The sequence below is a fragment of the Dunckerocampus dactyliophorus genome, chromosome 6, assembly GCF_027744805.1.
Source record: "Dunckerocampus dactyliophorus isolate RoL2022-P2 chromosome 6, RoL_Ddac_1.1, whole genome shotgun sequence".
NCBI classification, from domain to species: domain Eukaryota; kingdom Metazoa; phylum Chordata; class Actinopteri; order Syngnathiformes; family Syngnathidae; genus Dunckerocampus; species Dunckerocampus dactyliophorus.
This window is the reverse complement of record NC_072824.1, coordinates 28,472,235-28,484,997: the sequence shown is the minus strand read 5'-3', so window position 1 is coordinate 28,484,997 and position 12,763 is coordinate 28,472,235. Positions and strand designations below refer to the sequence as shown.

The 12,763-nt window shown below is 43.5% G+C and overlaps 1 protein-coding gene across 1 annotated transcript in view; it reads right to left on the bottom strand.

The window, feature by feature from the left end:
* Positions 1–3,591: 3,591 nt before the first annotated feature.
* bcl11ab (BCL11 transcription factor A b) overlaps positions 3,592–12,763 on the bottom strand; it is a 48,104-nt gene continuing 38,932 nt past the window's right edge. The window contains exon 3 of the mRNA XM_054778818.1: positions 3,592–8,837. Coding sequence (XP_054634793.1) covers positions 6,862–8,837 — 1,976 coding nt within the window. The 3' untranslated portion in view covers positions 3,592–6,861. The remainder of the gene's footprint in view (positions 8,838–12,763) is intronic.

The window sequence follows — 12,763 nt, the reverse complement described above, 5'->3', positions numbered from 1 at the left end:
GAGCAGGAACCTCTTTCTATCTGTGAACTTTAATCTGGCCCTGCTAGGCAAACAGTACCATGGCCCGGACAAGGAGAGTGATTACTCTGTCACATTGCCCTCCGGTGCCTCAGCAGGCGGGGGAGGAAAGATTGGAAGAAAAGGGATTTGGACATGGGAAGATAATACAAAGTTGAATACGCAATATCAAAGAAGGGGTCGTGCACATGATGTCGGTGCAGACGCAGTAACGGTGGACTGCCTGAGCACGTGGTGCGGCAGGACAACAGCTGATAGGGAAGAAACAGGGTGAAATGGGAATTGTTTGATTGAAAGAAAAAACATGCAGTGGTACCTCGGTTTTTGAGAGTAATCTGTTGCAAAAGGTGAAAAGATAAAAAACCAAATGGGACAAAAACCGAAGCAACGAACTAATGCAAATCCAATTAAAATTTTAATTTAAAAAAGCCAAACATTCAGAAAAACACTATTAAAACATACATTTTATAGAGAGTAATTATAGCTTTGCATGCAGGAAACAATGCAAAACAATTAGAAATGACAAAATCTGCTCTACCTGCCGAGCCACCGCCACCCAGTTTTTGCACAAAATGACACCCATGGATCATGGGGCCCTACGCACAGCACGTGAGCTGTGTGTCGGGAGGGCTGCCAACTTGGCCACTCTGTCGTGTTTTGTGTCAAGCGGCATGTTCCCGGTGGGGCCTGGGGGATAGTCACCAAGGCAAGGCGCTGTAATAAATATATACAGTAAATAAATAAAGGTCCGTCAATCGGCCTGTTATTGAACAGTATACTGGGAAAACTCCCCGTACTCCCAATGGTCAGTCCGCCCGCGCTGACACGACTGGATGAGAGGGATTAGAACGTTCTGCAAGATAATGAAAAACTTTTGTGCGATATCACAAAAACATTTTTTCAAAAATATTTTCCCACATGCCTCCTTAAAGCGAGCTATTTTCTTACAGGCTAACTTCTCTAATACGATACGGAAGGGACATTATTTGTATCATTATTCATTCCAGAGATTTGAATGTTATTATTGCACGATTTAAATATAATGAAGCGATATCATTCCAGGCATAAAAAAACATGTCATGATGGTCATTGACATGAGCTTTGGGTAAGGCAATGCAAGTTTATTCGTAGAGCACCGTTCATAATTAAGGTAATTCAAAGTGGTTTACAGAAAAGAAGGGTAAAATCAGTTCATAAAATCATTCCATAAAAACATAAAATCATTCTCAAATCCTGACATAAAATTCCATAAAGCATTCCATAAAACAAAAAAAAAGTGCAGATCAAACAGTTTGAGTTGTGATAGGCACGGTTGAATAGAAGTGTTTTCAGCCTGCATTTGAACGTTGCCAAAAATGAGGATTGTCGCACATCTTCTGGAAGACTGTTCCAGATTTTGGCAGCATAAAACTGAAACGCAGCCTCACCGTGTTTAGTCCTGACTCCGGGCACCCGCAGGAGACCCCTGATTGAGCTTTTGAAAGCCTGAGATGTCAGAGGTTACTTTGGCCATCAAGACCATGAAAAGACTTGTACACAAGCAGAGCTGTTTTAAAGTGTATTCTCTGAGCGACAGGAAGCCAGTGCAGAGACCTGAGTACTGGACTAATATGCTCCTATTTCCTGGTTCTAGTCAGGACTCGAGCAGCAGCATTGTGGGAGCCCGGTGAGAAGGCCGTTATAGTAGTCTAGCCTGCTGGAGACAAAGGCATGGATTAGTCTCTCTGAATCTGGCTTAGACACTTGATTTCCTTGATTTTGGCAATGTTGTTTAGCTGGTAAAAAGATGATGATGTTATTGATTTTTTAGTTTTAGAGAAGAGCCTGAAGGTGGCTGATGACACTTTCTCTTTGTTTCTGTGGGCCAAAGACAATGATTTCAGTTTTGTGTGAGCTTAGTTGGAGAAAGTTGTTTTTCATCTGATCTGTTTGTTGCAGTGACAAAGTAAATCTGCAGTACCATGTTCACCGGCCCTCAGTAGTGACCGAAAAGACAAAAAAGCGGGCACAAACGGCCAAAATGAGTTTTCCTCCATAGGGTGACTGGACTCTCTCTTAGAAATAGGGTGAGTACTGTCATCTGTGGAAAACTTGGAATAGAGGGTCTATCCACATGGAAGCTATCCACCTGAAAAGGTATTTTTTGAAGTCAGTCAACATTGTCCTGATATTTTGTTGTCTTATACGCCATAATGACTCGTAGAAGTCATTCCACTTCTGGTAAGTTTTGATGTGCCTGGACGACGTACTTATGCGCATGCGTTCTTTCTTCTTCTATGATGTGGAGTGTCACGTGGTTCCATCTGCATGCCTGTTCACAGCGCCTCACGTAGGTTGTATATTACATCGTTTCACTCAGTCTGGATGCAACGATTTACTAATCCGTCCAGTGTGGACGCAAAAAAAAACCCAAATCCCAAGAACGTTCCCGTGTGGACATGGCCTGAGAGGAGCCAGGTGAGTTGGCTGGTTAGGATTCCTCAATGGCGAGGTGTTCAGGGCACGTCTGACCGGTACGAGGCCTCGGGGAAAACCAACGACACGCTGGAGAGACTATGTCTCTCAGCTGGCCTGGGAACACCTCAGGATCCGCCAGCAGAAGCTGGACGAAGAAGCCGGGGAGAGTGAAGCGTGAGATTCTTGTATTATCTTTCATTACAAATAGTATTTTGTAATATAACAATTTTATATCTATACAGAGGAGGCATACTTTAAATGTTTTTGAAATTATGAGGCATCTTTAAGTAAACTTCGAGTATCATTTGAGTAGCTCATTGTTGGGTTGAGTGTTGTGGTGAAAATATGGTCACACTAGCTTACAGCCCACCTCTGCGAAAACATTCTCCTTCTCTCCTTCTTTTGGATCAACATTTGTTGTTACCCAACAGTTGGTTTCAAACGCAATAACACTCTTCTTCTGTCTTTAATTACCATTGCTACGAAGGAAGCTACCAAGCAGTACTCAAGAGGGAGAGTACTCATAAAACTGTTTCAAGGTTGGCAGGTCTGGTTTTATGATGACTACGAATGGGGAAAATGTATTCTACAGTATTAATCTTATTAATTATATGAATTCAAACACATCAGAGGTCCGCCAGCATCTGGGAAAATGGATTCTGTTTAAAAGGTTACACTTCATGGTCTTCTGTTTTGGGTTTTTTTTGTGTGTGAATTCATTGTACCCTATATTGTCCAGACCGGACAATCCATTCTATTTAACTTGAGAATGGTTTATATCAGGGACGCATGGTGGCCTAGTGGTTAGCATGTTGGCCACACAGTCAGGAGATTGGGAAGACCAGGGCTCGGCTCTCCAGTTTGTATGCATTCTATGCTATTTCCGGGTACTCCGGTTTCCTCCCACATTCCAAAAACATGCATGTTAGGGATGAATGTGAGCGTGAATGATTGTATGTGCCCTGCAACTATCTGGCGACCGGTCCAGGGTGTACCCCGCCTCTCGCTCCACCTCTCGCCGGTATAGGCTCCAGCATACCCCCCGCGAATCAAATGAGGATAAGCGGCATAGAAAACAGGTGGATGGTTTATATCAAGAAAAACACCAAAATCATATACGGTATGTATGCAATACATTTTATTTTTTTCCAAGACAAAATGGCTGAGTGAAGAGACTAATGCAGGCAACAGCTGAAAACAGACTGGCAGTTTTGTACCTGAAAAACAATATTTGTAGCTGGAACTCTTAAGTGTCGGTCTGTGACCTTTGGTCCTCCAACAAAAGAACCTAAGCCATCAGAATTCCTCATGGTGGGGGGGGTGGGCGGGAAATTAACAGATGTGTTTTGCTGTGACACTCGGAACAGAGCATACAGTGTACAGTATGCGGGCGTAGTCATAATAAATAATGTCAACCAATGCCGCAGGTCAACTTCAAGTTCAGTTGAGAGCAGATAACTTTCGAGTAAATAGAGAACACAGGAAACACGGATGTACCTCAGTACCGTCAGCAGAGAAAACATGTACCAAACCTTTCTTTCTCTCCTTCTGTCATTTTGAGAGAATGACTTGCATATGATATGACATGTACCTTATGTAAATCATAAAGCACCGTGGTTCGTTTGGCAAAGAAAAAAACCCAACAGGAAATCAATTCAAAATAACAAAATAAAATTCTGCAAAAGACGAAAAAAAAAATGCTTTTCAGATTCGTGTTGGATTGATTGCATATGACAAAAGTTTAGGTTTTTTTTTTTTCATTAACAGCTGGAATGTTATCAGGTGGTACATGTTTAAGGACAGTAAAAAGTTGGCTAGCAAGAAACCCCAACAATAGCTTGTATTACTGCATATAAAATGGCAGGAAAAATAAAAAATAAAACAAACAAAAAAGATATGTACAACCACCTGTTTTTACCTCATTGTGGGAAGTTCAGCGGGACTGCCTGAAAAGGCCATCATATGACCTCTCACCCTTGAGGAACACCACAACATTTTAGTTTTGAAAAATTATACTTATTTTCAAGCATACAAATTATTCACACTATATTATCCTGCCAAATTAAGAAAATATACGGTGGCAGCTTGTTGGGATTTTTTTTTTAAACTACAGAAAAAAGGGTACATTGAAACCTTTAAAGAGTACAGGCAAAACCATTAAAAATACAGGCTCCAACATAAATACTATAAGTGCCTACACTAAGTGAACATTAATTTCAAATACCATTCTAAATACAGGAAAAAAGTCGACCATAAATGTGTTTTGAACTTAGGAACTTACATGAGTGTGCATTTTCCTATGTGTTTAAGTTCTCTCTATATATTTATATATCATATATCTCCCCCGATGCAAAATTTTTGTTCAACCTGAAGACTTGTGTATAGTAAAGGCAAAAAAGATGCGAGACATTACAATTCTTTACATAGTGATCAAGTCCTGAATGTCAACAAGACAGGAAAGAGAAACGACAATAAAAATTCAAAATAACATTTAAATAAAGGTCTCCCCGAAAAAGACGTTGACATGTACTTTAAAAAACAACACAATTTAGTTAGCCTCTTAAAAAACAAAACAATTCAGTCATTTCAGTCATTTCTAAAGTTAATATGAAGCAGGACATTTCTATGGCGTTTCCTGCATTGATACCCCAATGAGCCAAACGGCGGTTTTGCTCTCATGGCTGGCAATAGTTGAAGCTCACTTTTTTTTGTCTTTTTTATTTTTTATTTTTTAATTCAAACTAATGACACCACAGTTATTTGTCAGCATAAAAGCCAAGTTTTTCCCTTGAGCGTCCAACTGTAAACTGGGGAAATGGAACAGTGCATGTAAATAGTCCCGGATATGGAATCCGGTCCTCATTTTATACTCAACCAACTGTACTGCCGATTAGAGAGACAGATACAGACTCCAAGGCAGAGTGACAAGTGCTATATCATTAACAATGACAGGGGATGGAGAGAGGAAATCACTACCAATAGAATGACTTTGAGCGGATGTCCGTTCAAAAAGAACATTTTAAAACGTGAGGGTGGAGAATACTTAGCTTGCTTTGCTATTCAATTTGGAAATTGACTTTAGAACGTTACAAATGTCAGTAAAACATTTGAAATCTAATGCAGTCAAAAGAATAAAGAGGACACTGTAGAGACACTTGGTCATTCCCGTTCCCCGCCCATAACCCTGAAATCATAGCATCCCCATCCTCACCAAAATCTAAATCTGTCTTGTTTAAAAAGACTAAAATCCACTGTGTGGTCTTCAAGTTACTGTAGGCTACACTGACTGCCTTGATGACACCAACAAACCGTGCTACTTAAAAAAAAAAAAAACAGCTAAATTTCATTTTAAAAGAAAATAAACACTCTGGAAAATTAAGAGCTTCACGTTGGTTAAAACAACTCCTCAGAGTACCCTCTCAGTATGATACACATGTACCAGAAAACATGAACACTAAACCGAATCTCCGCACACCCTTTGAGCATGTAACATGCCAGTAAACAAAACCATAAGCTGAAGAATGAAAATATACATGAGCCAGGCAGATAAATGATTTACCGGAGATAAACATGATCTGTTTTTCTTTTCAATTTCATTTCAGCTGGTTCCTTAACACGCTGCTAAGTCACGACACGACAGGGCTGCACAGGTGCTTGATGCAAGGACCTGCTCATTCCATATGTGCGCAAAATGTCCTGTAATCATCTACATCTGAAACTCCGAGCTTATAGCAAAAGGAGGATTAACTAATGCAGGTAAAATATCCAAGGCACTCTTTGTTGTCATTTTACACCATATTATTAATTTCATTGCTGTTTGTAAAAGAAATAGGTCATGGTGCTTGTGCCTAGCACTTCATAGGCAGCCCAATCCTTGTATATATATTTATGTACATATAGGTATTTTAAGTCAATCTTGCATGGAAAATCATTCACAAAGATCAGTTTCAAATGTGACCCTGCTTGTCTTGTTGATGTTTGAATAATATGACACCGTTGGAAACAAAACTGTACATGATATGTAAAACAATATGCACTGTATGCGGCGTGAGTTCAAATATGTTGGCTAAATCAAAACAATCAACAGCAACACGAGCAAAACCGAACCCACCAGCCATGATCGATTTCTCTACGTAGCCAAAAACACACCAAGCATGCTGTCCAGTTACAAAAAATTACAAAATGTGTAAATTATTGCACAATAGAAAGGCTCAAATTTTTTTTGTGTTTGATACATGAGTATTGCCCCAGCGGTCGGGAACGATGACAGGGCTGTACTGTGTACGGTTGTCTGACCCTGTGCTCCTATCCCCATCGATCGGCTACATAGCCAGGGTTGCATTTTAGCCAGCTGAATGAGAAAACGTCCAGCATGCTGCTCTCTGCCTACTCTGTCTTAATGTCGTTAGCCAGAGGGCGGTCACTGTGCCACTTCTTCATGTGTTTCTCCAGAGTACTGTAGACACTGAAAGGCATGTGGCAAATTTCACATTTGTAAACGTCCTTGCCCATCTGTCCATGGGTCTTCATGTGGCGCGTGAGCTTTGAGCTCTGGGCGCAGGCGTAGCTGCACAGCTCGCACTTGTAGGGCCGCTCTCCAGTGTGACTGCGTCGGTGAACTGTCAAGTTGCTGCAGTTCTTGAAAACCTTCCCGCAAAACTCGCAGGTGTCGCTCCGGCGACCGTCCTTGGAGCTCGGCCTGCCGTTCCCGCTGCCGCCGTGAGGCGTGCTGGCCCCGCTGCCCGTGCCGCTGCGTCCCGAGGCGGCACGTTCCCCGTCCAGCTCGCCAGGCGGAGTAGAGAAGCGCAAGCTGCCGTTCTCGGACGAGTGTTCGGATGAGGAGGCAAAGGGCGATTGTCTGGAGTCCCCACCGGTAAAGTTGAGGAAGGGGTCCTTGAGTTGTCGTGAGGCGGCGTAGCCTGCCAGCCACTGGGAGTAGACGTTCTCCGAGTTTGGGATGGTGGGAGTAGGGGGGTCTATATCCTTCTCCACCTTGATGCGTTTGGAGAGAGGACTGAGGGAGCCCGGGCTCATGCCTCCACCCAACAGCTTCCTGGAAAGGCCGTCAGTAGATAAGGGTCCAAGACCATTCAGAGTCGTTGCGGTTCCATCATCTGCTCGATCCGACTCCATCGCTGAGTCATCATCGCAGGGCTCCTGCGACGTGCTCCGACGCCGAGGGTGCAAAGCAACACTGTTCTGGTGGTGGCGGGCCCCTTCTAGTCTCAGGCTGAAGCGATAGTCATTCCTCCCCTCCTCTACCTCATCAACCACAGGCTTACCTTCCATGTCCTCCTCCTCAACCTCTTCCTCCTCTTCTTCCTCTTCTTCTTCCTCTTCTTCCTCCTCCTCTTCATCTTCATCCTCGTCTCCATTTTCAGTCATCAAACCATTGTTCTCACTCTTGAACTTCGCCACCACTGACTTTAGAGCGTCGGTGGCGCTGCCCATCAGCTCACTGGTGCCAGGCTCAGGAGAGCTGGCTGTTGAGAGGCCATCTTCTGACTTGGTACCTAGCGCCAAAGACTTACTCTGACAGTGCGTCTTCATGTGTCGTTTTAGCTTGCTTGCCTGGGTGCATGCGTGGTTACACAGGTGACACTTGAATGGTTTTTCCCCTGTGTGGCTCCGTCTGTGAACAATAAGGTTACTCTGGAACTTGAAGGTCTTCCCACAAAACTCACAAGACTTTGCCTTTAGCGGCGTGCTCGGTTGAGCTGCGTTGGATACCGGATTTGGGGTAGACCGCGAGCCAGAAGGCGACTGAGAAGTGGAGAGAGGTGGAGTTGCCGAAAACGGAGGCTTAGAACCTGGTTGGAATGGTTGAAGAAGCCTTTGCATAGGGTTGGGCCGATTGGGGGAGAGCGGGGGCGAAGCTCCTGTGGCATTTCCAGCCAGTTCTCGGAGCCTTCTGGAGAAGTCCATGGTCGGAGGAGGTTCAAGCGGTACTGAGTTGAGCCTCATCACCCTGTCAAAAGCGCTGGGATGGTGGGTTGCCAGGGCCAAGTCATCCGGGCTGATGTGATGGCGCGGAGGTGGACTGAAAAGGGGTGGGGTCCGGGGATAACGACCCTCACGAGGAGTGGATACTGAATCCCGCCCGGATCCGGACCCCGGCATTCGCAGCAGGCTATAGGGACTGCCATCGGCCAGGTGGACAGCATGAAGGGGAGGCTGGGACGAAGCACAGTCACCTCCCATCCCCGGAGCAGCGCCTACACGAGGGGTGAGGGGGCTGCCCGGTTCACTCTCCAGATAGATGCGGAAACCGTGGGTGTTCTGGGCATGTTGGAGAAGGAACCAGGCGCTTGTGAAAGGCTGCTTACATGTGGTGCAGGTGTAGCTGCTGGGCTCATCTTTATCTGTTACAAAAAAAAAAGACAAAGAATGATTGTTATTTATAAAATAATTATAACAAATTTATATACAGTACAGATGATTTTTGTTTTCTATTTGACCTGAAAATATGAACGTACACTACAATTTGTGGAACACTGAAGCACAGAATTAAGATAATAGATTAAAAAAGCAATTCTCGAGCCACAAACACCCAACAGGAAAATGCTTTCATTTAATGACTCCTTGCACACCAACCTGAGGTTTTACTTCCAATGCGTTCCAAATCTTGTTGAACACTCGTCCCCCTCCATGCCTTGTTTGCAGAATAAACAAGGCTAAAGTGTGACATGTATCTAACGCTGCATATTAACAGTGACTATAAATGCAAGGTCACACGTTAATAAATTGGAGCAGCTTTTTTTTTTTTTTTAAAGGACATTCTCACTTGAAAATGAAAATGTGTTTTGCATCACCGGGGAAGCATTTTTCAAAATGCATTTCATGCATTGCTTTTATATCTCATGCTGTATGGATTTATTTAAATCCTCTCAGGTGAACAGAAAAGGAGAAGGAGGGAAAGCAGAAGTGAGAAATATGCTAAATAAGAAGCATCCGCCACTTGCAAATGTGCACCGTCTTTCATCTCTTGCCTTCTTTATCCTTTCTTGTTTTTTTTTTTTTCACAGGGGACGATTTTCTGAAGTCATTTGCAAAACAACAAAATGATGGTTGTTCGCTGGAAGCCATAGGCAGAAGCGCCGCAGGATTGTGTGTATGAGTGATCCCTAAGATGGTGGACAGGTTTGCATGTTTTCAACTCAGTCTGGCAGTGAGACAAAGAGGTAAGGATGGGACAGTAAACGGAGACCGTCGCTTGGGGAAAATAAGCGTTGAGGATGAGCAATAATGGAAACCGAGTGGTTCCTTTCTAGCTCATGTGTCCATAACCAGAGTGGCCCCTTCTGAACAACCTTACTTCCAGACCAGAACATGGCATAAAATGTGCACCCAATCAAACCTCCACGCAAACCTTTTTCTCCTGAGTGAAAGGAGTTGGAAGGGGGTACACTGGTAAATTATGGATCATTACAATCTGAAAAAATGACCGTTAATTGCTGCCACCTGCAAGGGGCTTTGACCCACTATGGAATTTTTCCATCATAAAAAACCCATTTGTCCATACATGTTTTTGCTCCCTCGCGCACAAGCGAAAATACATTGTGCTCATAACATTGACTTTGGCGATACACAGTTCCTGAGAAAGCGTGTGTGTGTTTTTATGCTTTATGGCTGCAATAACCTGACATCTCCTGTTCACTTTGATTTGATTAGCAGCCTGTATACGTTTCCTCGCCCCGTGTGTGAACAGACGGCGTATATGCATGAGGAAGAAAACAAATTATTTTTTCTGTTATTGCAAACGACAAAGGAGGGATTGGAGGACGCAAGCAGGGGTGGGGGTAAGGGCGGGTGGCTCCTTCGAGACACTCTGCGATTGACGGAGGAGGAAAAGCACAGCCGGATTTTAGAAGCAAAGGAAGAAAGCAGGGAAAGGGGATCAGAGGAAGGAGAGAATTGTGGCGTGAAGGGGACATTCATAATGACAACCCGCCACGTTTGCAAAGGACACAACATAGCACTTCCTTGCTGCTCGTGAGTTCATTTTCTTACGTGTCAAAGACTGCATGTCTTGTGCTATGCAATCAGAAAGCCATCTATAAACATTAGTCAACCTGCTCGTGCCACAAGCAACACAAATAATTGTTATTCTCGCCAGGCGGTGGACACATTGATGGGCATCAAAAGGCCAAATCAAAGTATATCCAGCTTCATGACAGCAGCAGAGCCGATATCTAAATAAGCCCACCATTGTCCTTAATAGCTGTCCTCAAACAGATGGAAGGACGGTTTTTCAAACGAAGAAAAATTATTCTGACATGGCGTTTGATGCCCTTGAAGAGTTTTTTTTTTTCTACCATGGGAGAGAGGAGAGATGTATGAGGGAGGAAGAATGATATTATAAACGAGTCTGTCCTCTAATGGAATAAAGGAGCGCTCACTCTCCCTGTCTGAGTCTCCCCTTCCAGTCTGTGGTGTGTTAGGACTGAGGGTAGAAGAGCTTGGGCTAATGCTGGATCTCCTGCTTCCTTTGAAATAGGATCAGCCGAAAGGAGAAACCACACTGACAACCCTGTAGCTACCATTTCATGGCAAGGGCTGAAAGAGGGGACTTTGGTGGAGTAAAGGCAAAGAAGCCTAAATGAAAAGTGAAATGAAAAAAAAAAGGGGGTAAAGTGAGACGGGAAAGAGAAATACAAAAAAAGTATAGCTTCAGAACAGTCAAAGGGAAAAAAGGAGGTTAACAAGTACTCCAAAGCCATTTCATCACATTGCAACACTAAGCAGGCGAGGGTACTGTACTGAATATGAAACACGGTTGTCTTCTAATAGGCAGATAATAGCATCTGTAGTGCAATGCCGACTGACGCAAGGAATTAATTGCACCTTAAAGAGCACATGGGTTTGCCTGTGGTTGCTTGCTCTGTGTTCACAGCACTCTTCCAGACACATTGTTGACCATGCGCATAAACCAGTTGGAGGCTGAGGCAGCAAGCACACTTCAGATTGTTCTATTGTTGGCAACCCAACCCCCAAATCCAGACACATGCAGTCCACATGCACACACAATCTAGAATGCCACCAACCCACTCCTGTGCTTCCAAAACCACAGAGCAATCAATCGAGGGCAGACGGTCACATGAACACCTGTCCTTTAGGGGGATGTAATGTCCACCATCTTCTTTCTGGAAATATACATACTTTTTAATAGGGTTGGGTGACATGGACCTTAGCATGTATCATAATCATTTTGGGTTGTATCGCGATAGGAGGGTATAATTACATTCAGCGGAGTCTTGTATAAAAAGCTACAAACCTTAACCCATATAAGTAAATACACTTGTCTCAAATTGTGAATCGCATTTATTGATTTATTGGTAACAAACCGTGCGATACAGCAAATGCACTTAGTGTCTACCAAGCTAAGTGTTTTGTATTTTTCACTGGGTGTCATGACCGGTGCTTCATGACACACTCTTCGTACTCAACTCTGTGTTTGCGCTGAGCGCTGAGATGGTAGAACAAATTTGTCGTGTTCCCACATTTTGCCGTCACCATTACTTGGCAAACTTTGCATATTATGGTCTCTTGCTCCACTTCTGCTCACTTTACACTTATCTTTTACCAGCATAGTGTGTGTGCTTTATGGGTTAGTGAATAAAATGTCCCTTAATTAAATGAAAAAAATCCTTATATTTATTGATGCAATACATCAATAGACAATTTTGCCCAGTAATTGAGAAATGGATGTCGCCTGGCTAACTTTTCTAATAGAATGTCAGCCTCTGCACAAACTCTAATGCCCGTGCTTGTGATTAAGGAAGATGTAGTCACCCGTGCAATTCCAACTGCATATGTAAGATATTTTTTATGACACTCAGTCATAAAAGTTAGGCGCTCTTATTTTGAAGGTGCCATGCATGTCCGGATCTCCGCTCTCCACGTGGCCTTTTGTGACCGCTTGTATTTGCCTGCCGAGTGAATGCACGATGCAAGAAAAAAACCTTGTGTCTTTCACTTTTAAGGCGTACGGCGGACTTCAGAGCGCCGTTACGATGCATGTCAAATCCATTTGTGGTGGTCCAAATTCACTAGTAGCAGGCCGGCATAAATACATGAATGCATGGCAAAGACCAGCAGACAAACAAAGGGGTTCATAAAAAATACACTTTCTTGTTAAAAATGCAAAACACACCACATAACACCCATGACTCTCCCAATGGTGAAGTAAGAAAACACACACACACACACACACACACACACACACACACACACACACACACAATTATACTGTTGCTTCCTGTTCTTTCCGATCCATCAAGCTATCAAA